Source organism: Pogona vitticeps, chromosome 2, assembly GCF_051106095.1.
Source record: "Pogona vitticeps strain Pit_001003342236 chromosome 2, PviZW2.1, whole genome shotgun sequence".
Taxonomy (NCBI): Eukaryota; Metazoa; Chordata; class Lepidosauria; order Squamata; family Agamidae; genus Pogona; species Pogona vitticeps.
The window spans coordinates 88,548,106-88,573,170 of NC_135784.1; the positions used below are offsets into that span (position 1 = coordinate 88,548,106).

General features: G+C 40.7%; 1 protein-coding gene across 6 annotated transcripts in view; it reads left to right on the forward strand.

The window, feature by feature from the left end:
• The window catches only part of EBF1 (EBF transcription factor 1), a 447,315-nt gene that overhangs the window by 415,383 nt on the left and 6,867 nt on the right, over window positions 1–25,065 (forward strand). For 3 of the 6 annotated variants that reach the window (XM_020791311.3, XM_078385600.1, XM_078385601.1), the window contains exons 12-16: window positions 11,445–11,510; window positions 13,325–13,502; window positions 14,572–14,751; window positions 19,126–19,320; window positions 19,680–19,748. In XM_020791311.3, coding sequence (XP_020646970.1) covers window positions 11,445–11,510; window positions 13,325–13,502; window positions 14,572–14,751; window positions 19,126–19,320; window positions 19,680–19,747 — 687 coding nt within the window. In that variant the 3' untranslated portion in view covers window position 19,748. The remainder of the gene's footprint in view (window positions 1–11,444; window positions 11,511–13,324; window positions 13,503–14,571; window positions 14,752–19,125; window positions 19,321–19,679; window positions 19,749–25,065) is intronic. The other 3 variants (XM_020791274.3, XM_020791282.3, XM_020791300.3) reach the window with 1 other exon arrangement.

Genomic DNA, 25,065 nt, shown 5'->3' on the forward strand with positions numbered 1-25,065 from the left:
GACACAGGCATAAACATATAGACACAGATACAGATGAGATACAGATATAGATGAGAACTGGAGATAGTTGAGCATCTCTCTGTCTGTCTAGGTACCTCCCTCTGTTTCTCCTGCTCTTGATACAGCTTTTGGGAAAGCGGTGCCAGATTCTGTTATAGAATAATTTAGAAGACAGGCACGTGCAATGCTTTTAAGTGCAATTATTCCTCAGTAGTTAGAATAGCAAACTATGTGAATGAAATTTTCTCCTCTGCTATAACATTATCACCCTGGTGATCAAGGAATGCCTTTGCTATTGATTTGTAATATATTCACGGCTCGATGCCTGCATGCATTTAGCCTTCAGTGCTCAAAGATTCTGCTGTCTCACATATTCTTACTATATTTTATTTATAAACGTGGTTCGCTGTGGAGCAGGTGGCAAGGTCATGCATGAATGTTTTCGTTTGTGCCTTAGCTGTAAACCGTGGTCTTCACCATGGCCAACATTACTGCTGTAGCAGAATGAGGCAGCTGCCTTGGGCAGCAGGATTGGGACATCATTGTAAAGGCAGCAAATTTGTTCCATTGTGTGCATGTAAAGTTACTGAGTGGCCAAAAATATACAAGTACCAAGCGTAAATAGAAGCCAAGCTCCTACAAAGTATCAATTTAGACTCTAGATATTGTGTTTCCCCAAAAATAAAACAGGGTCTTATATTAATTTTTGCTCCAAAAAAACACATTAGGGCTTATTTTCAGGGGATGTTTTATTTTTTTGTCATGCACAACAATCTACATTTATTCAAATACAGTCACGTCATCTTCTTCTGGTTGCTGCGCAATGGTGGAGGGCAGGGTTTTCACTTCACTGGGCCTTATTTTTGGGGTAAGGCTTATATTATGAGCATCCTGAAAAATCATGCTAGGGCTTGTTTTCAGGTTAGGTCTTATTTTCAGGGAAACAGGGTGGTCAAGGAATCCTGATTTAGCTTTAGTCTGTCTTAAAAGAAAGGATTTACAATATTTGTATGGTTTGACAAATCTGTGATATAAAACAAGCTGATTCATGCCCTGATTTAAGAAAGGGGACATTAAGGTTTTGTGCATCAATCTTTCTTGAAAGGCTTATTCAGACAAGGTAGTCCCATTAAGGAGTTCTATGGAAAGAATTTCCCTAGAAATATATGTAGGTTGTTGAATAAGATTTCTCCCAAGCTGGATGCATCCCACCACAATAAGAGATGGTATACAGAAGTGAGTGTTTGCAGCAGCTGTGAAATTTTTTTTAAAAAGTCAGAGCCGAGTTAAAGATGGAAATATGGCAATTCTGAATGACATCATCTTCATTAAGTACTTTTGCTGATGATGAATGGTTTCTCAGTTTCTTACCTTTGTCACAGTACAGTGCTAATAGAGCATTAGAAGATAATGGTATTCAGACAGCACATAAGGATGAAAAGCTTCATGGTTTGCTAGAACAGCTTTCCCCTCCGAGTACATTGTCATGTCTAGTGGACAGCTCTTGCATGGAAGAAGATAAACCTGTAACAAATAATTTCTTGAAGTTATTTGACATTGCTTAAATTCAGGGTCTGCTCTTTCCCACAAAATATGAATGAGAAGGTCAGAGAGAATGTTGCAGCCCATCTTCCTAAAATGTTGTGCAACATATAGTTGTCATGATGAAATTTGACTCCATTGAACCATATATGGGAAACAGTTTTCATTCTGATGAATGAAATGATGATGAATGACTGAGCCTGCAAAACAAATGATCATTTACACGGGAGACTGTAATTCATTTCTAAAGCAAATTAGATCCTTTGATGGTTCTCCTGCACCATTATCCACATCAAAAACCCAACAAAGACAATGTTATTATTGTTATAGTTGGTCCTCCCACACAAGTAGCTGCTTCTAGCAGTGAAGGAAATGAAAGCTTTGAGAATCCAGTCTATGCTACACCGCTATCTGCCAGTACTCCCCAGCCTCCGGCAAGCACAGAAATAGCGCAGGTAACATAGAACGTTGTTTTGTTAGATCTCTGTCCCTAACATGGTAGATATGCATGGCTTGTGGGAAGGTGGAGTTTTAGCTTTGAAGGAGGCTGAGCAGGAGAGCGTGTCAAATGGCGTGCTAAATCTTCAAATCCTATCTTTACCGAAATTTGATACATTGGAATGACAACAAACATAGAACACTTCCACACTATTAGAGAGGAGGCCGGGTAGGTGGGGCTCGTCAGCCCTGGAAGGCAGCCCATCTAGGAGAAGGAAAACTCCGACTTCAAACCTCCACTGCCTTGTGGCTATATCCACTTATGGAAAGGGCTTCAGGAGATAACCTCGAGGCAAAATCCGGAGCCGGAGTCCCGGAGGCAGTTTATATCATTCCGCCAACTCCTGCGACGTCACTGGAACCAATTGTACTGGCTCTTGCCTTTCCACTGGACAATTTCAGTGACGTGGAGAGGGGGGATTTGCTGCTTGGGTAACAGCCTATCCTCCATACTATTTTACCCAGGCTTCGTGCTCTGGAGAGGACACTCCAGCTTCGCATACAGCGTCGAAACAACACGGGAAGTAGCAGTTACCGGTTATAAGTCCTTGCTCAATTGGCGTAGAGCATGACGCCAGGGGCTACTTCTGACGGTGGGAGAGGTCATTACACCTCACCAGGTAGATACCGCCCGCCTTAAGCTGGGCAGCCCCCAGCCAGTAAGGTGCTACCTCGCCACGGTCTGTTAACTTCACGGGGTGCGTGGGGTTTAGGGTCAAACCCGACAAGCAGATCGATAACTGTGCACCATGCAACAATCGTAAGAAAACGCCTGCCCTAAAGCTGGGCACCTGGAATGTACGGACAATGACCCCTGGCTTTCCTGACTATGGCTTTCCTAACGACCTGCAAGAAATAGATGATGTGCGCAAGACAGCTGTCATTGACATGGAACTGAGTAGACTGCAGATGGACATTGTTGCCCTGCAAGAGACAAGATTGCCAGACTCGGGATCTGTCAAGGAAAAAAACTTCTCATTCTTCTGGCAGGGAAAACCATCGAATGAGACCAGGGAATATGGTGTTGGCTTTGCAGTCAGAAATACTCTCCTGAGATGCATTGTTCCACCTACTGTGGGGAGTGAAAGAATCCTGTCTCTGCAGCTCCACTCATCAGCAGGACCAGTAACCCTCATTAGTGCATATGCACCAACACTGTCATCCACTCCAGAAGTGAAAGACAAATTCTATGACGATCTGGCAGCTGCTATCAAAAAAGTCCCTGAAAGAGAGGCACTGTTCATTCTTGGAGACTTTAACGCTAGAGTTGGTGCTGATCATAATTCTTGGCCCACTTGTCTAGGCCGTTTTGGCATTGGAAAGATGAATGAAAATGGCCAGCGCTTGCTGGAGCTTTGCTGCCATTATGGTCTTTGCGTCAGCAACACATTCTTTAACACGAAGCTGCAACATAGAGTTTCCTGGAGACATCCAAGATCCAAGCATTGGCATCAGCTCGATCTAATCCTCACTAGACGTTCCAGCCTTCCTTGTATTACGATCACACGCAGTTACCAGAGTGCTGATTGTGATACTGATCACTCCCTGGTGTGTAGTAGAGTAAAACTGCGAACAAAGAGAGTATATCACACGAAAAAGGAAGGAAGACCACGTATTGACATCAGCAAGACTCGCGATCAAAGAAAAGTGAAAGAATTTGCCCAAGCACTTGAGGAAGCCCTTCCAGGTCCGGCTGCTGCAAATGCACCTGAACGATGGGAACACTTCAAGAACACTGTCTATAACACCGCCTTGTCCACCTTTGGCAAGAAGACCCAAAAGGTGGCTGACTGGTTCGAAGCCCATTCAGAGGAGTTAATGCCAGCCATTGAGGTTAAGAGAAGAGCACTAGCAGCATACAAAGCCTGTCCTAGCGAGTACAACTTGCAAGCTCTTCGAGCTGCTCGCAGCCAAGTCCAACAGGCTGCCAGGAGATGCTCCAACGACTATTGGCTCCAGCTCTGCTCTCATATACAGTTAGCAGCGGACACAGGTAACATCAAAGGAATGTATGACGGTATCAAGCAGGCCTTAGGTCCAATACAGAAGAAATCTGCTCCCTTGAAGTCTGCTACAGGTGTGCTCATCCAGGACCGAGCACAGCAGATGGAACGCTGGGTACAGCACTACTCTGAGCTATATTCCAGAGAGAATGTAGTAACCGAAGAAGCATTAAATAACATTGAGTGCCTACCTGTCTTGGAAGAGCTGGACAGCGAACCAACCCTAGCAGAAATAAAAGCGGCCTTGGACTCCCTCGCCTCCGGCAAGGCACCTGGAAAGGATAACATCCCTGCTGAAGTGCTGAAATGCTGTAAGGAGATCATCACCACCGAACTGTACGAAATCTTCTGTCTCTGCTGGAGGGAAGGTGGAGTACCACAGGACATGAAGGATGCAAACATTGTCACATTGTACAAGAACAAAGGAGACAGGGGTGACTGCAGTAACTACCGTGGCATCTCTCTTCTTAGCGTTGTAGGGAAGCTGCTTGCCCGTGTTGTTCTGAAGAGGCTCCAGGTGCTTGCAGACAGAGTCTATCCAGAATCACAGTGCGGATTTCGAGCTAATAGATCCACCACTGACATGGTATTCTCCCTCCGACAGCTGCAGGAGAAATGCAGGGAACAACAACAGCCACTCTTAGTGGCCTTCATAGACCTTACAAAAGCATTTGATCTGGTTAGCAGGGATGGCCTTTTTAAAATACTTCCCAAGATTGGATGTCCACCTCGTCTCCTTAACATCATCAGATCTTTCCATGAGGGAATGAAAGGCACTGTAGTTTTTGACGGCTCAACATCAGACCCCTTTGACATCCGAAGCGGAGTGAAACAGGGCTGTGTCCTCGCACCAACACTTTTTGGGATCTTTTTTGCTGTCATGCTGAAGCATGCCTTTGGAACTGCAACCGAGGGTGTCTATCTCCGGACTAGATCAGACGGGAAGCTCTTTAATCTCTCTAGATTGAGAGCGAAGACCAAAGTCCAACTGAAATGCATGCGGGACTTCCTCTTCGCAGATGATGCAGCCATCGTTGCCCACTCTGCTGAAGACCTCCAACAACTCATGAATCGTTTCAGCAAGGCCTGCCAAGACTTTGGACTAACAATCAGCCTGAAGAAAACACAAGTCATGGGCCAGGGCGTGGACTCACCTCCTTCCATTACCATCTCTACACAAGAATTGGAGGTTGTTCATGACTTTGTGTACCTTGGCTCAACCATCTCTGACACCCTCTCTCTGGATGTCGAGCTGGATAAACGCATTGGCAAAGCAGCCACCATGTTCTCTAGACTCACAAAGAGAGTATGGCTCAATAAGAAGCTGACGACACATACAAAGATCCAAGTCTATAGAGCCTGTGTCCTAAGCACACTCCTGTACTGCAGCGAGTCCTGGACCCTTTGTGCACGGCAGGAGAGGAAGCTGAACACGTTCCATATGCGTTGCCTCCGACGGATTTTTGGCATCACCTGGCAGGACAAAGTCCCAAACAGAGTAGTCCTAGAACGAGCTGGAATTTTCAGCATGAATACATTACTGAAACAGCGACGTCTACGTTGGCTTGGGCACGTCGTGAGAATGGCTGATGGTCGGATTCCAAAGGACCTCCTGTATGGAGAATTAGTGCAGGGAAATCGCCCCAGAGGGAGACCACAGCTGCGATACAAGGACGTCTGCAAGCGAGATCTGAAGGCCTTAGGAATAGACCTCAACAGATGGGAAACCCTGACATCTGAGCGTTCAGCCTGGAGGCAGGCACTGCATCATGGCCTCTCCCAATTTGAAGCGACCCTTGCCCAGCAGGCCGAGGCAAAGAGGAAATCACAAAAGCAGCAAAACCAGGGAGCTGGACAGGGGACAGATTGGATTTGTCTTCAGTGTGGAAGGGATTGTCACTCTCGAATTGGCCTCCTCAGCCACACTAGACACTGTTCCAAGTCCTCCATACAGAGCACGCTACCATAGTCTTTCGAGACTGAAGGATGCCTAACTAACTAACTGGGGGATTCTAAAGTAGACATGAGGTTTATGTGAGTTTAACTGTTAAAACTCCAGTGGCATTCCTGTTACTGTTAATTCTGTCTACATCAGTATTGCATTAACACAGTTATATGGAATTGACTTTTATCCCTGACTCTGTGACTATGTATGGTGATATCCTTTATGTGAAAGAAGTTGACTTTCCAGGTGCCTGTAACAAAAGTACTGGTAAATTTGTTGGAGAAACTGTTCAGTCCCCTTATAAAAGGAAGGGGATTTTTTTTTTTTTTTTGAGGATATGATTGTTCTCTATTTCTACTACCAGCCTATCTTACAAATGGGAGATTTTCCCCATCACAGAAGGGAAAAAAAAAGGCTGTGAGTCTTTCCCCTTCCATTTCTCGATTTGAAGCCAAATATGATAATTGTTTTTATTATTATTTTGGCCCAATATGGTTAACGTGTTGCACTTAAAAGGAAAATGTTATTTAAACCATTTGCAAGGAAATAATCTTTGTTGAAAAAAATGTCTGTAAATTAGATTTCAGATGGAGTAAAATTCTGTTGTTTCAGAATGTTATAAGCTGTCAGGTTCAGGTAGAAGATCTCGAACAATCCCAGTATATGGTACACTAGAGGAAAACAAATTAGCAAAAATAAGTTTACCAAAAGGTAAAGTAGTTTGATATGTTTATATATGATGGCTCTTTGAAAAACAATGCTTGTGGTTGAACTGACTTATTCTGGGTGTGACCATGGCTCTCATATTTATATTTATTTTAATTTTAGATTACCTCTGTTTGGTGACTTCAAAGGGGATGTACATGCATCCAGTACTTCATAGGCTAGTCCACCTAAACACAGAATAATGCCTGAAGAGTTCATAGAAAAAGAAAAGATTTCATAGAAAAGTTGTCAGTATAATAGCACTGAAAATTATCCATCACTCTCAAGTACCTGTTTTACCAGCTACCTTTGCTGCTGGATTTCCTTCTTTCCAAACACTGAAAGGTGGCTGAAAATGTCCTCCTCCAAAAAATAAATAAATAAATAAATAAATAAATAAATAAATAAATAAATAAATAAATAAATAAATAAATAAATAAAAAGAGGTTGCAAAAATAGCCAATAGTTTCAAGAAGTACGAGGGAGCCAGCATTGTAATCTGCCTGGTCTCTGTCTCCATAGATCTGCCCAGTCTCTGTTTGCCCAGCTGAACAAACTCGAGTTGGCTGAAATCAATGACAGCATTATTACCCTTATGTCTTTCATATGTCTTTGACCACTACAACTAACAACAGATGCAAGAAGTGGCTTCAGCCAATTTTTCCAACCTGGCAAACTCTCAGACGTGATATATCTTATTATAATCTGTAACCAAAACATATATAAATGTTACCATGAGTACTTAAATCTGTAAAGTCTACAATTTACGTATCACTTTATCAAAAAGGGCTATGCTATGTTCAGAAAACCTCACCAAGGAGAATATTCAATACAACAGATGTCCAGGACAAATCTTTAGCCATCATCAGATATGTTAAAACTCACTTTTTTGGACAGCATGGGATTCTGGGTATTACAGTTTTCGTATTTATAGTCATATAGATGTTCTCCCTCCCTATGGGTTCTGTGTGGCTCCTTTTTGCCAATGCTTGGTGAACAGTGCTGAATTGGCTTGGAACCTGGTCCATTTTGGGAACAATCCCTGGCACTAAACTGGGACAGGGTATCCCTGGCCCATGTTCCTTTCCACCCATTAGGTTTGAACTTCAGGTAATGCTGCAGTTCTGTACATGCTTCCTGGGAGTAAGCTCCACTGAATACTGTGGAACTGCTTTCTGAGTATACAATATGTGTCTGTTTCTGTAGTTACCTTGCAACAATGTCTGCTTAAAGTCCAGGCTTGTGTGTTAGAGAAATATTTTGCTATGCATCTCTGCTTTTCTCAGTGAAGGTTTTCAGTGGCACAATATCACCTTCATTTTTGAAAGCACAGATCTTTTTATATTAGCTATCCTTCTTATAATACCATTTACAAATTTAATCAGCGCATTTTAATATTCCATATACTTTAAGTGCAATATACAATAAATAGTCAGGCTTCATCTTAAACATGCTTTAGCCCTTAAATTGTTAAAGCTACAGTGCCCTTTCAATCTACTTACATAATGTCATAAAATATACATTTCAAGGTAAATGAAGTCAGCTACTTCAATTTAGTCTCTCAAACTGGTAGTAAATGAGAGGTTAACACTATGGTGCCAAACCCATTATTGAGTAAATTTAGCACCTTGGACAGCTCTGTAAAATCTTTATTGCTTTCCTGACCTGCTCGTCATGTTCTGTCTATGTGTTCAGTGGCTCTCAGCTCTGATTGAAAGGCAATATATTAGATCCCGAACACAAACACGCTCGGGGGCTGGTTCACTGGAAGCGTAATGACATGGAGGTGAGAACAATTTTCTGGTCACTGCAATTCAAGCACCTTGCAAGGGCTGTTGCAGTAACTTAAAGAAGACTTTTAGGTGCCTCTTTATATTTGAAATAATGGCAGGATTAGTTATGGCAACTGAATGAGAATGGCAAATGTTTTAAATTATGTTTATTACTGTATGGTTTATGGAAGACCAGACTGAATATAGATGCTCTGAACTTCTTTAGAATAATAGCTTCGAGTTATCTGACAAGGAGAGTTTTTCTGTGACATTGGGCTTGCTTAATCTAAAAGTGCTGAGTACAAAAAAGTTCTTACTATGTTGAAGAATTCATTAGATGTATAGGTAGTTTACTTTTCACATAATAAAGACACCTGAAAACTGATTACCAGTAGCTACAAAATGTAAAGGCAGTTTATTCAGTATACTCCAGTAATAAACAACACATAAAACTAGGTTCTTCTATTTTATTATTTATTTTTGTTTTTGTTTTTGTGCTGTGGTTTTCTATTAGATAACTGCTTATCTCGGGAGAAGTGAGGTTTAAATTTCTGTCTAATATTGTAAAAGCAGTAAGCTACAAACCATCTTCCCCGAGCAGTTCTACTCAAGTGAATTAAAGAACTCCAGAGTAAATAGATTGTGAATTGTAGCCTATGATATTGCTAGGGAGAAAAGATCGCTACTGATTCCCTCACCCCACCAAAGTGATAATTATTTGGTAAGACTACGGCCAAAGTGGTTTCAGTCTCAACACTGCTGACTTTGATTTCACCTAGAAGGGTTTTACATTTTGAAAGTCATTTTGTCTGGACAAGAAGTCTTAGTTTACTATGGGCTGAAGAAGTCAGATTTGACAAGAAGCTCTTCTCTCCTACTCGAGAATTTTAATCTTTTACAAGGCAGACAGAGCTTAGTGACATTCTAAGTGGCTCAGCTACAACAGCATGGCCCGATTCCATATGGGTATCGTGTGCATTCAGTTCATACCTTTTTAAATTATTTAACGCCTTGGTCAAGATGCGCACAAAGGACAAAGGCTGTCGAGCTACTGATCGCTTCAGAACTAGTTTCAAATGTATTGATTCAGAATCCATCTGTTATATAATGCACCTGGCTGCATGCGTGAAGAACAGTTGAATTGTGCATTCTGGAAGCTGTGCAGTGGTTTTGAGGAATGATAAATGTTTACTATGGGTTATGTTCACACACACACACAGACACCTCTCATTTCTATGTTTAGGACATGATGCATATCATAGGTAGCTACTGCAGTATGCCAAGTATTTTATCGTATATCGTAGAGAATTTTAAATTGAAAAAAATGCTAATATGCATCTAAAAGCTTGTCATCTGAAGAGTTGTTCGTGGATTTTGAAGAGGTTATGGTGACAGCAAAATGAATGCAATTATATCTCTATTTTCTGATCAGAGACTATAGTATATGAAAATTGAACATTACTGCTTCTTTTGGTTAGACAAGCTAGCTAGTATATAAAACATTCCTAGTTCAACTTTTCAACTTTGCTAAAGTTCAGCTTTTAAAAAGGTTGCATTTTGTTTTCTAAGGCACCTGCAGAAATAGCTTTGGATCCAGTTTTGTTGTTACTGTACACTGTAGAGTCTGAAGAAGTGGAATTATGTTTAACTTGTCTGAACTGCTGTTTGCTTTGCTCTGCTGTTTAAATGGAGCCAGTGAAAATTAGCACTGTATTAGAGAGAGCTTATGGTCTGTAATGTACAGCTGTATTCTGTTAAGTCAGTGCTTGTTGTTCAAGGGTTTATTATGCCTCAGATACAGTGGGGAACCTAGGGCTGTGAAGGTAGGGACAATATGAAAACTTCCATCTTGATTCCACTGCATTTCTCCAAATCCCACTTGTATTCATTCTCTCATTCCATCCTTTGCAGGACTTTTTTTTCTAGCTCATAAAAATTCAAACACATTTTTCTGTGTGCTCTTTTTCTAATGTATTTCCTTTTTCCTATTTTTGCCTTTTCCCCACTTCTCATGTTTTTTCAGCTAGACATTTTTTTTCTTTTTCTTTTTTTCTTTTTAGAGCATAGGCAAGGTTTTGGTACCTCTTATTCTTCCAAAACACATTGCAAGCCTCCCAGGTATGCAGACTTCTGAGGCAAAGTGTGCTTTGTCTTGTGATGAGTTTCAGAAATGGTGGAATGAATTCCTTCATTGAGAATTTTGATTGCAATGAAATCCCTCTCCCTCCTGAGCAAATAGATGTCAGTTGCAAGGGTATGAGGATGTGACAAGAGACAGGAGAATCGTTCCTAATGCCAACGATTCGAAGAATATAGCAAGGGTTTGGTATATTCTGCTCAGAATTGAGACACACCCCATCTTTGTTGCCTGTCCATGACAAAAATTTTATAAACATTCCTCTGTAGTATTCCAGTTCATCTTCAAACTCCTCCTGCTCTTTCCTACTCTGGCATATCGTATAAATGTACCTGTTTGTCATACCTCCCTCTGATAAAAGAAGGTGATCCAAAGAAGCTGGACATTACATTTTTTTATCAGATAAACTGCGCTCGAGCGATAGCGTCACAACGTGAGGCAAGTGTTTCTGTAATATGAAGAGCCAAATAAACAGATTGGAGAGATTTGTAACATGCTCTGAATGATTGTGATCATAGTCATTCAACAAAAAATTGTAGGTCATCTTTTGTAATAAGCCTACAAGTGGCTTATTTTGCTGATACTAGACAACTGACTGTCACATTCTATTGTGCATCAGAAATATGTTTAACCTTTTAACTATATCAGGCTCTGTGCTTGAATTAGATAAACTTGTGATTTAATAATATTCTGAGCTTGCTAAATATATTCCTGTTAAATACATTTTATCTGGAACATGGTACTGATTGTGTACCATAGTACCACAACGGCAAAGCACTGTTTTCCAACAGTTTAATGAATTCATCAGAACTGATTTCTTTATTGTCTTTTCCTTTTTACAGGAAGTAATACTCAAGAGAGCAGCTGATCTGGTGGAAGCACTCTATGGTATGCCACATAACAACCAGGTAAATGCATTCTTCATGTAATAGCTCTCAAGACTGAGTGTGCTTTGATAGGGTTACACAACACAGCTGATACAGTATAAACGTTGAGAGACAGAATTGGTGCCTAAACAACTTGAGTTGAAGACAGATGTGCAAATGTTTTCTTTATATTTCAAGGACCACTTCATATGAAGAGCTTCCATTTGCCCTGTCTATTGAATCAGAAAGTGATTTTGCACTACAAGGAAGCAGACCTCCCTCTAGGCAACCCCAAACAGGGATTGGTTAAGAGACAGAAAGGAAAAACTAGTCCTCTTTTATAGAAAATCTAATAGTCAGTGAACTCTCTTTCCTCCTTCACAGAGAAGACCATTCATTAGAGTTGTATTTTTTTTCCTTTTTATTCACACCATGTCAGGGTAGGAAATAAAATCTCACAGCAATTTCACAGAGTAAGATCAGAGCAAAAAAAAGGGAATGCAGAACTCTTGAGTGCCTAAGTAATTTCAGCAAATAAGATGCATTCTGCAGTGGACACTGAAGTCCAATATTTAACACATATGAGGTCAACTTGCTTCTCAGGTATGTTAATGGCTTCCCACTAACTTGCTTCTCAGGTATGTTAATGGCTTCCCACTGTCATAGATAAAACTGACAAAGAGGCTCTATGCACAGCAGATTGACTCCTCATCAGAGTGTCCTTCTTCATGTGAAGACAGTGGGACTAGAATATAGACCAGTATATAGACCGCTGTTGGAATGGTTTGGTTCAGACCAAATGATGGTGTCCCCATATGTTTCTATTTAGATGGGCCCATCCTGCTCTTTAAGAGCTGTCATACACCTTCATGGCACAGTGCTAGGGCATGTATTCTTCAGGATGATCCCAATTAACTCCATGTAAAGCCTGTGCAGATGGTTATTCCACACCCAAATGGAGGTGACAACCTTACGATGTATTAGGCAGGTTGTGACATTAAAAGGGAGAATAGAGAAAACCCCTCTTCTATTTTCATGTATTTAAAAAACATTTCTCTAACTGATGCAGCGTCATTATAATACCACGTTAGGTTGATACATTGCGCTTTCAATATATGACTTACTTTATTTAACAAAAATAAATAAATAAAAGGAAAGCCACTGCATTTTGTTGATTGATGGCTGTGAGAAAAAGTAGGAAAGGAGGTTAGTTAATGCCTTGGGCTCCATCCCCATAAAGCAGCACAGCCCCAGCAGAGACCTAGACCCCCTAGAATGTCTCCCAAACATTCACCCCAACATTCTCCTCTTGCACTATTACCATCCACGGGAGCTGCTGTCCTCTGTTGCTGCCTCCTTATTTGTGAGTAGACCTGGTAAACCTTGCTCATGATTAAACCATGTACACTTAGACACAAGTGAAAAGGTGATCCAAAGACTTGTGTGGCCCCATCCCACAAGAGCATGAACATCTCCTGTGTGAACAGATTGGTCAACTGAGTGCTAAAAGAGATTGCACTCCAAATTCCCACCACTCCAAATTCCCCTGTCTGTAGCCTATTGACAGGCAAGGGTATGCCTTGAACACTCTCCCTGATTACATGATTCCTTTTTCAAACACCTCAAGAGTTGTTTGATGGATATATGAGATTATGGATCTACCATCTCCTGTGATCTCCTCTGAATTATGTTTAGAGTATAATATTTACCTGTTTTACACTTGGATCAGTCTAGTCTTGTCCTGTTGCTCCTACTGTGAATGGCCACTTGATATTGACATAGGCTTGTTAACTGAGGCTGGGGTTGAATTTCATTTTAATTACTATGTTACATCCCTTGGCTTTTTTTTTCTCTAGGAAATAATACTGAAAAGAGCGGCTGATATTGCAGAAGCACTCTACAGCGTCCCTCGCAATCACAACCAACTCCCAGCACTCACCAACACATCAGTCCATGCAGGAATGATGGGTGTGAATTCCTTCAGTGGTCAGCTAGCAGTCAATGTCTCAGAAGCCTCACAGGGCACCAATCAGGGTAAGATTTGTTTAAAAACAAGGAGAAGACTCTTCCTCTTTGGACAAAGGGGGAAAGCTCTTTTAAACAAACAAACAAACAAACAAAGGGCATGCCCCCAAAAAATCCCTCTGTGAATTAAGAGTGCACCCATGCTTATTAAAACACACACACACACACCAGCCAGACTGATCTATCCAATGTTGCTTCCTAAGGTAAAGGTAAAGGTAAAGGTTCCCCTTGACAATTTTTGTCCAGTCGTGTTCGACTCTAGGGGGCGGTGCCCATCCCCGTTTCCAAGCCATAGAGCCAGCGTTTTGTCCGAAGACAATCTTCCGTGGTCACATGGCAAGTGCGACTTAGACACGGAACGCCGTTACCTTCCCACTGAAGTGGTCCCTATTTATCTACTTGCATTTGCATGCTTTCGAACCGCTAGGTTGGCGGGAGCTGGGACAAGCGATGGGCGCTCACTCCATCGCGTGGATTCGATCTTATGACTGCTTGGTCTTCTGACCCTGCAGCACAGGCTTCTGCGGTTTAGCCCGCAGCGCCACCACGTCCCAATGTTGCTTCCTACCAGAGTAATAATAAAACATGTCATAGTTGAGACACAATATATATTCCATTTCCATAGCCAGATAGTCAGATAAGCAGCAATGGTATGTTCTTGACGTCATGTATTTAGAGATAAGTTGCATTTTGGACTGCATCGTGGTCATTGAATCCAAACATTCATGTCATCCAGTTAAATGGTCTGAAAGGCTTACTGTTAAATGCTGGAATACATTTAACAGTAAGCCTGTGAAGCCACAAGCAGTGTAATCGAGGGCTAGCTTGTGTGACTTGACACTCTTATCTAGAATACCATGGACTGAGTACACAGACCCAAATAAAGCATCTAAGAAGTATAAAGAAATAATAAATGAAAACATTATAAAGTTTATAACCTTCACTCCTTCACCTCCCCCCCCCCCCGTCTCACTGAAATTTCCTCAAGTTTCGGTTCAGCCGAATATAGGTTCTTTTTGAAATTGAGTCAGATTCTATCTTGATCAGACACTGACTGTCTGTTAACGTGTCCAAACAGGTTTTACTCGCAATTCAAGCAGTGTGTCACCTCATGGTTATGTGCCAAGCACTACCCCACAGCAGACAAACTACAACTCCGTCACGACCAGCATGAATGGCTATGGAAATGCTGGAATGTCTAATCTAGGAGGATCGCCAACGTTCTTGAATGGGTCTGCTGCCAACTCTCCCTATGCCAGTATGTATTCCTGTTGCACAATTTATTCTGAATTGCCTGGGAGTTTGTAATAATTACTAAGCTGAAATCCTGAATCCACTTACTGGGGTATAAGTCTAACTGATTGTAGCATGGTGTTCTTTTGAGGAAACATATACAGGACTGCATGTTAAGACCTTTGGGAATGCCCCTTGAAAACGTCAACATAGCGAGCAGTATGTTTTATTGCAATTTTTATTGCTATCATATACCAATCAAAGTAACTTCATTGATTATATATTCATGCAGTAAAACATAATTTGTCTGGATCTTTCCTTGCAGTGCCTTCTATGTCCAGAAAATATTTTGTACTTCAGATATTGATGAATGTTTGTAAGTTTTATTGTTTATGTGGGAAACTCAAGCACTTCCTTTCGAGGGACTAACCAGATTCAAACTTGGTTTAGTATCCTAGTGTCGCATCATTGGAAGCTCACTTCGAAGAATGATGATCTCCTGTTGAAGCCACACCCTTCTTGCTGAATTAGGATCATACCTGCAATGTCAAAGAGATACTTGTTGCTAGTCTGCATTGAAGAAGGTGGCTGCTTTTAGGCCTCTTGTCCCATCAAAAAGTGATTGAGATTTTACAGCTAGCTCAGAGGAGAAACTGTGAATTCAAGCTTTCAGTAGACCCACAAAGATGAACTGAAGCTTTAAGTCAGAAGTGACTTAGAATGGCTCTACTTTATTGGAGTCAATGAATTGAACCTGTTTTCCAGAGAACCCTGATAGCACTCTGTCATCCTTTTGTGGGGAGATGGTGGTTTTTTCAAGATGCAATGATATAAGAATACAAGCAACAAACATGTAATTGATTGTAGGGAAAATATTACATAGTTGAAAACACTAATTCCCCCTTAATACTGTTAAAGGATCTTTTCATGTTATTGTTGTCATGTGCCTCCAAGGAACTGACGTGGGACCGTAATAGGGTTTTTTAAAGTAAGTGAGATATTTAAAGAGTGGTTTTTATAAGTTCCAATCCTCCCTGCAATGAGTTTCCATAGCCAAATGGGCATTTGAACCCAGGTCTCCTGAGTCCTAGACCATCACTCTATCTACTCCACTCCACACTGAATAACCACCTTATCATTAATGGTCATTAATTTATGTTTTGAGGAAGATACTTTTACATGTTGTGTCACAACTCAAAAAGTTTCCAAAGTTTCTTAATTTTATTATGATGATAAAAATTAGAGATGGGGGTATTCGTATTTGTATACAAATGTCCCCACACAGGTGGAAATAACAAGGGTCCAACCCCATGGGGCCGGACTGTCCACTCACGATTTTGCCCGTGGAGGCTTCCTATCATGTTGTTGTCTGCAATCGATTACCCACTCCTGGCAGGAGGCAGGATGACAAGCCTCTCTGCCAGGTTCCAGATTGACTAATCTATTGCGGAGCACAGCACGATAGGAAGCCTCCACGGAGCTGGTGGCAGTGAAATCATGAGTGGACTGTCTGGCCCCCAGACCCTCATTATTTCCACCTGTGCGGGGATATTCATATTTGTATACAAATACCCCCATCTCTAATAACAATGAAATAAAATTCTAAGTTATCAGACTGAATCAAGATACCACATTTTCCACTGGAAATTATAATTTCTTTCTTGATGTTTTCCTTATTATTTGGTTCATTAAATATATTTCAGTGATGCATTTTTTTCCCATAATTCTAGCCTGATTCACCCACTCCTGTGTTTCTCGTCAAGTCACGCCTTTATATTACATTCATATTATTATTATTATTACTACCACCACCATCATCATTTTAGGAGGTTTTTTGCTGCTGGATCCTGCTGTCCTGTTAATGGCAAATATGTTCAATCAGAAAATGTTTCAATCACGACCTGAGAATTAGAAAGGTGGCATTCTTAATTAAATCAATAAACTAATTGCTGTATAGTAGCAATTCAATTTAGGCGCTTTGATTGCTCTGCCTTAACAAGTGCTTGCAGATACTGAGTGACTTTAGACCAAGATTGTATCTGTCAGACTGTGAAACTTTGAACGTTTAATTTCCATTAATTGATTTCCTCAGTGTTCACAAATACAATATCAGATCCTTGTGCAGAGATTCCAAGAGCACAATTTTTATCTATAATGCAAATAAAATAATAATCCAAAGCTCGGCTGATTTGAATTTTCATTCCTCTGCCGTTTAATTATTCATAAAACGCTCTGGAACATAAACAGCTTCTAAACAAGATGGTTGGGGTGTGGGTTTTTGAGTGATTTGGCCGAAGTTATGCTTCTTTTAGTTTCAAAGTGATGGAAGCCAACCATTCTGGACCATTTTGTCTTTCTTAAGTAAATAAAGAAAAGAAAACATCTACTCTAAAGCTGGATGATGAATACCACAGCCGCAGATGTCAATATACAAGATACCAAAAGGGTCTGTGAAAAAATGTATTTGCCTATCAAAATCAAAGGATTTATTTCATGTAAATAAAGCTACCAGAATTTGAATTCTATACGCACACTGTTGTGTGCCCTAATAAAATCCTGAAGGTTCTTCATTTTTTCATGGCACTGCTGTCCTGATAATTGTGTTCCCAAGACTGGATGAATGGGATTACAATCTTAACCTAAAGAAACATTAGATACCAAAATTTATACTGTAAAAAACCAATATAGTTTAATTTTTTTTTAACTTAAAACTGACATTTTACTTATTTGTTACTGTATTTGTTTAAAGCATTTGTATATCTTTTCTGCTCAGCAGAGGTCCCAAAGCTATTTACAATAGACTCAAATGATTAAAGATAGACTGGAAATGTTTAAAAGAGATCTGAAATATTCTTCAAAGGCAGATCCAAAACATTATTTAAAAGACATCAAATAGTGTCCTTAAAAAAAAAAATCCTTCAGATGAAACACACTTTGGAGAAATACAATTTTTGCTGCCCATCAGAAGCTCAAAAGAGATGCAGCCAGTCTAACTTCTCTTTGGAGACAGTTCCACAGTCAAAGTCTTGCCACAGAAAACAACAACCCTATGTCACGTACCTACCCATCTAGCCTCTCCGAGTGGTGGGACTTTCAACAGGGCTTATTTTGAAGATGTCAGAATCTGGGCAGGTGTGCATAGGAGAAGCTGTCTTTCAGATCTCCTGGCCCCATGCAGTTCAGTAGATCAAAGCCAGCACCTCGAACTCAGAAGCACACTAGAAGCCAGTGCACTTGGTTCAGGACCAGTAATAAAGACAACAGTCTGGCTCTTGCATTTTGCATCAGTTGTAGCTTCTGGACACCCTTTCAATCAGAAAGCAACTGAGACATAACTCTTTTCAGTGAAATCTACCTTTTTAAAGGAAAGATGGAATTGGGTGAAGATACTTCTGTTCACAACAGTCATATGGTTTCCCAGGAGCAGCACGAGCCAATCGCAACATTCTATTTTTTTAAAAAAATTAATCATGTCATGATTTGAGTTTCAGGATTTGATCTCTTTCTTCAGAGATCTTTTATGTGAATTACTTAGAATCAGAGATTAGAGACTTACTTTAGGAATAAATATAATGACTGGTTGAAGCTCTCCATAACTGAACAATAATAGGATGATGCTGTAAGGCCTAGAGAACCCTTCTATCACTGCTCAGTTTTGCATCTCTTTTGCCTGTGTGTGTGTTCATTCTTTCCAAAAGTAACTTTCACTTTTGTGCCAACAATTTGCTTAGAAGAGAAGCAGGGTAAAACTGGGTGTTGGAAAAAAGTAAGAAAATAGTTTTAAAAAACCCAAAAAAAAAACACACAAGAGGACAGAAAGTCTCTTTTTAGAGTTTTCATGAGCAAGGTTTTTCCTGTAAGGCATGGGAAAATTATGAGAGGGCTGACAGTGGTGAAAGGGGCCCTCATGGAACCCCTCCTGTTCGAAATCTAATTTTTGCCAAATGGAAATCTCTGAAGCACAGCTCCGTCCTGCAACACAAAGGCAACCTCCACCTCACCCATCCCCTCAGAAGACTTCACTGTATAGCTTCTCCCTGTGTCACGGCCACTGGTCCAGATAGAATATTGGTATGGAAGAAGCCATAGAGCAACCGCCTCCCCACATAATGTGATGCTAACCCTGAAGTGAGGGACTAGTGAGAAACCACACATCCTAAAGATAATATCTAGTGGGGTTCTTGTGTGTACTCAGCCTCCCAGCTCAGTGGCTGAGGCCTTTGGCTGCGGCGCCAGAGTTGGGAGTTCGATTCCCCCATGGTGCCTCCTTGACAGGGGCTGGACTCGATGATCCATAGGGTCCTTTCCAGCTCTGCAATTCAAAGGTGGTTGTTTTCGGTGTTAAAATTTACAGCATTTGACAAGAATGTTTTCCTCTTCTTTCCTTCTTTTATTTTAGTAGTGCCATCAAGCCCAACCATGGCCTCTTCCACGAGTCTCCCCTCTAACTGTAGCAGCTCCTCTGGGATCTTCTCCTTCTCACCAGCCAACATGGTCTCAGCGGTGAAGCAGAAGAGTGCTTTTGCCCCAGTTGTTAGACCGCAGACTTCCCCTCCCCCCACGTGTACCAGCACCAATGGGAATAGCCTGCAAGGTTGGTCAAATCCTGTCACATTACTCTTTTACATTCACCTTTTCTAGGGTTGCTCTTTTTCTCTTTCTTTCTTTCTTTTTACTTTACTTTTCCTTTCTTGCACCTTATCAGAAAGGTGCTGGACCTTCAGTGGTTGGTCATGTGGTAGTAAGGCCTACCATTTCCTTGTTTCACAGATACCATTCTTCCCTTGCCTGCTCAGTCTGCTTGCTCTTATAGCCTTGTTGAAGTGAGATGCGTGTCTTTAAAGCATGGTCTGAGTGTTTTCTTAAAATGAGTGATATCGCAGCTTACTAACACCAGCTTCTCTCTCTCTCTTTTTTTTTCCTTTCTTATTCCTTGTTGTTGTCTTTTATCAGACCAGTCTTTTGTGGACTCTAGCAAGTACTCCACTGCAGGGTCACTCCAGGGTCTGGCCTTCTCCTGAAGTACGTCAGTCAATCTTCCCTTGTTTTTTGTTTTGTTTTTGTTTCCGGTTTTCCTTTGTCATGTCCGCATGTGCAAAGTATTTATTAACACCAGAAATATCTGTGGGTTTTGCCCTGAAAACTAGACCATAGCAAAGCTTGATTTGCACATGATACTGTATACTAAATACATATGGTCATACATACATACATATAAATATAGATATGGTATTCTCTACATTTTTAAAACAATTCCCCATCTTCTGATGGGAACAAGATCAATTGTTTGTGGTAGATGTAATGCATGTGAATTACTTTATTCTGCAAAGTGGACAGTGTCTCCTGGAAAATCTCATCAGCCATCAGCAATCTTCATTTCTACTGCATTTCCCTAGATGTCAACAAATGCTTCTCCAAATTCTGGACTTCCTTTAATTCTCATATAAACTGAAATCCTGTTTGTGTAAGTTCTGTGGCATAAGACTGATGATGCCATCAGCCAGGGCAGTTGTTTGCAAATTGAATATTTTCTCTTCCTATAATTTACAAGTCACGAGTAATCTCTTTCCTTGTTGAAAATTGATAGGGGCCGAGGAATAAGAAGTCTTTAATTCCTGAAAATCACTGGCAGCAGTAAAGTCACCCCCAAAATGGTGATTTTCCATAATTAACGTCATCAAACTTATGCTGCGGAACTTACATCAACAGGATTTCAGCCATTGAATGGGTGAAATATATGCATGGGTATGAAATATCCTCATGGGTTTTAATGGCTCTATTTTTATTTTTGTTTTCTAGTCTACGTGTCGTGACCCACCCAGAGTAGTGCTGTGATACTAATGGTAGTGGAACTGAATGAATGAATGAATGAAAAAACAAACAAACAAATATTTCCAATCAATGTATCTTAAGGCCACCTTTCCACACTCAGTAGTGCAAGGAAGTCTACACCATGATACCATTTCACTCTCGTGTTCCAATATCATCTGAAGAGTGCTTTGGTCTCATGTTGCTTTTCATGAAATCCACCAGTTCCAAAATGGGAAGACATCCCCTAAAAGGAACCAGTGAGTCATGGAATAGCACTGTTACAGCAAGATCTGGATGGGGCTCTTTGCTCAAGCAGACAACTGTTTAATCTTCTGAACAGCAAATTAGATCTGCTGTCATCTGTTACAACTTAATTTTCTTTGCTATGTTTAAACACAGGCAAGCTGGGTAAATGAGAAAAGGTAAGGTGGGTTCAACAAAGCCAATTCATGATGTGGGTGATAATGCCTCCTACTTGAACCCCATACAGCTTATGAGATTCAGATAGGTTTTGATAGTTTTACTGAACATTTCTATCAGGCCATAAGAGAGTGGTCTCAGATCTCTGTCAGATCTGTTCTCCTTTTCCTGTGGACATGTGGTGTCAGGTTTCTCATTCGTATGATTCTCTTACATATCACGACCATCATGTGGAAAGATCAATCATTTAGAATTACCACCGAAATGCTCAGTATATATTTTCCAAGGATACAAGGAGGATATTTATGCAAGTTGCAAGATTAGCCACAGAAAGGCATGTAAGGACTAAACTACAACTTTCACAGCGTCCACTTGCTGATATTCTTACACGAACAATATATCTGGTTGGAAAAGGTTGCAACAGATGGTCAGGAGAGATATCTTAGTGGTTTATAGCAACATATCAATTCTGCCCCTGATTATAGAAATAATAGTACATTTACATAGATTGCACCTAATCATGTAACCTCTTGCTGAGGTTTTTTCCCCCCTAAAAATTAATTTTAGCAGAATGAATCCCTTCACCTCATGCTGTCACAGATCCAACACCAGACATTTCCCACTGAAGTTATCTTTTGTTCAAAGGGTGTTGTTGGTGGTGTTTATTTACATGCTGTAGCAGCATCATGAGAAACTACATGGTGTAAATTTAGAAAAATTCAAATTCAAAGGCAATTAAGGAAAAAATTAATATCAGTTGCTGAATTTCAGAGACGCGTAAGCTTAGGTCACTCAAGAACTTGGTCTAACCCAGAGAAATTTAAAACTTAAAAAACTTAGAATTGCTGCCCCCAACCCTCCTGTATCACACACAGATTTTGTTATTGCTTAAAATTTATTACTTAAACTGTTATCCTTTGCATCAAAGCTGGATTTCTAGATATCCAAATTTTAAGCCACTGAACATAAGAAACCCTGGTGGATCAGGCCAAGGGCCCATCTAATCCAGCTCCCTGTATCTCACAGTGGCCCCACCAGATGCCTCTGGGAGCATACAAGACAACTAGATCCCTCTATCCTGATAACCGTCCCCTGCATCTGGCATTTTGAATTACCTTCGTGGGCACACAATGATATAGGAGCCCATGAACAGAGTAATTTATCCTTCCTGAAATGAAACCTACCTTTGCTGCACCAAGAAATATTCTGATTGGGTAGCAGGTTTGCAAATCTTTCTTTCCCATGGAAAGAACAGGCAGCCCAACTAGCATGGTAACTCCAGTTGTTCATGCAAGGCACATCAGTGGCGCAAATCTACATTAGGTGATGCTGCTATCTGTGCTTTTGATCAGGGAACATATTCCACATACTTATAACCATCATGCTTTCATGCTATACAGCAGTGGTTTTAGATCTGCTTTGCAAAACTGTGCATCCACTTTTGCTTATAAGTTTCTGAAGTGTAAAGTGCCAGCACAGGACCACCATGTATATTTATTTTATTTTATTTTATTTATACCGCACCCATCTAGACCGAAGTCTACTTTGGGTGGCTACAAAAAATTACTAAAGCGAGTTATTCGGGCGGGAGAAGGTGTTCCGCTAGATATTGAGGTCCTAACCGTTTAGGGCTTTATATGTAACCATCAGCATTTTGAAATCAGTGCGGAAATGAATGGGCAGCCAATGCAAGGCAGCCAGAGTGGGGGAGATATGTTGATGTTTTCTCACCCCAGTGAGAGGTCTGGGCGCCACATTCTGCAGCTTTTGAAGCTTCCGCACCCATATCAGAGGTAGCCCCACATAGAGCGCATTACAGTAGTCTAATCTCGAGACTATATGGGAATAAAGGGATGGCTGTCACACATCCCTAGGAGGGATGTCATGTCACAATTTGAAAGGCTCAGACAGCATCCTGAATCCACTTTTATCACAATTTTTAAAATAACTCCATCCCCTAATATGAGAGTGGAATTAAGATACGCAGGTCATGTTTAGGACAAACTCTATTGTGAGGTTAAAAGTGATTTCGCCCTTCACACTCTGCTACTTCTACATCACTGAAGGTATGCAAGAACTGCTCAGCAACACACACACTGATTAAATGAACTTCCATGCGTGAGGATTGTCTAGCTTTCCACCCCTCTGATTGCATCAGAGACGATGTGTATAATTTGAGATCAAAAATATTCACCAGAACAGCCATATTTTATTTGTTTTTATACTTCTATGGTATTAAACCTGATGTGTGTTTTCATGCCCTCCCTTTTGCCTCATAGGTTAACCTCAGATGCATAATGATACAATGAAAGTAGAAAAAAAAACTTTTCATTCAGACATATGTATACATATAACCTTCCTTTTCTCAGGTTTTGGGCTAAGGGGGTAGGATAAGCTTCTGATAGTTCCCTTTTAAGAATCAATTTCCCATTGAACCAGGAAAAAGCCTAGGTGGTCTTGTTACACAAGGCACTTTAAGTACAAATGTAGAGCGATAAGGCCCTGGCAGAATGGAAATATGAACCCTTTTAAGGAGGAAGAAATTCAGAATGTCAGTCTGCCTTTTGACTCGTAATTTAATTCAGAAGTATTTGGCTTCTTCAATAATAATAATAATGATAGCTTTTCTGTGGGAAAAAAAAGCCTACTTGTGTACTATATTTTATGCTACTTTTTTCCTTGGCACACACTTGCATTTATCTACTATGAAATGCTGAACCTTCCTAAAAGGATGAATCATCTTTGCTTACGAGACGGCTGTACATTATCATGAGTGCCCACTTCAGAAAATCTACAAAAAATATTTTTTTTGTCTTTCAGTTCCTCCTTTATATCTGACAACTTGGTAATGATGGATCAGAATGGATATTTAATGGGAAAAAGTAACTCTGAAGATTATGATGATGATTCTGCTCTGGGGATGGGGGGGAGCAAAGACTCCCCCACCAGCCCCTGTCCAGTTTATAAAATCAGCGTTTAAAAATATACAAAATCTTAGTACACCGATACCGTCTGGCAATCTGGACTGCCAGGATGCCTTTACATCCTCAGATAAAAGAACTCCCAATATCTGACCTATACATGAGTTTGGAACACCTGATCCCATGGAGCAGGCCAGCACTCCCTGATCTGGTATCCTTCAGATGTTTAGGACTACCATTTCTGTAATTCCTGATCAGGGTTGATGGAGTTGTAATCCATATCTTTATTCTCATTGTCCCATGAGCAGGTAAGCTAATTGGTTGCCCTCTTGAGTACAGAACAGGACCTTTCATTTGGCGAAATAAGCAAAATTGCACAAATAATGCTTTAACCCTAACACCTTAAGAAATGTGCAGGATTATGATGGCTACTACTTTGTTGCATGGACCAGAAGCATTGGAGATGCGCTTTGCATCTTTTTGAACAAGCATCTAGTCCTTTCATGTCAATTGTTTATGTGTACTTTGACTTCTCAAAAAAAAAGGACTCCAGATTTGCATTGAAACAATGGGTAAAGGTAATTTATGCCACATGAGCGTTGATGTAATCAACTGCTGTGGTTTTCCTAGAAATTAAATGTTTCTGACGTCTCTCATAACATGACCAAGATTCCTGTTTAATCCCTTTTTATTGTCAGAAATTCCTGGAAGCTGTAGGATAAGAGGAGGAAGTCTCCAATTACACACACACACACACACACAGAGGAAAGACAACTGCTGTAAAGACTTCCCTCACCTGTCCCACAGCTTCCCAACAGTCCAAAGGGATTACATGGGAGCCCCAGGAACTACAGAAAAGAAGTCAGAAACATTTAATTCTTGAAAACATGCTGCTCCTGCTGCTGCTGTCAGCCTTGAGGACTGTAAATTACAGCAACGGGATTTCACCCTATTTGTGCAAAGCATGGAGAGCATGATAAGGAAAAAAGCACCAATGCTCCTTGTATTGTTGTCACCTTTCTGTAGGCAAGGAATCTCAAAAGACTTAAGCATTTCTCATTGAGGAGTGTCATTGTCAAAATAGGCTATGTCAATGAGAATAAAGAATTTAGCACACACTGTTTACATCCCTGTATCAAACCAATGTTACAATGTAAATGCAAATACACCTTCACTGACTAGGCAGG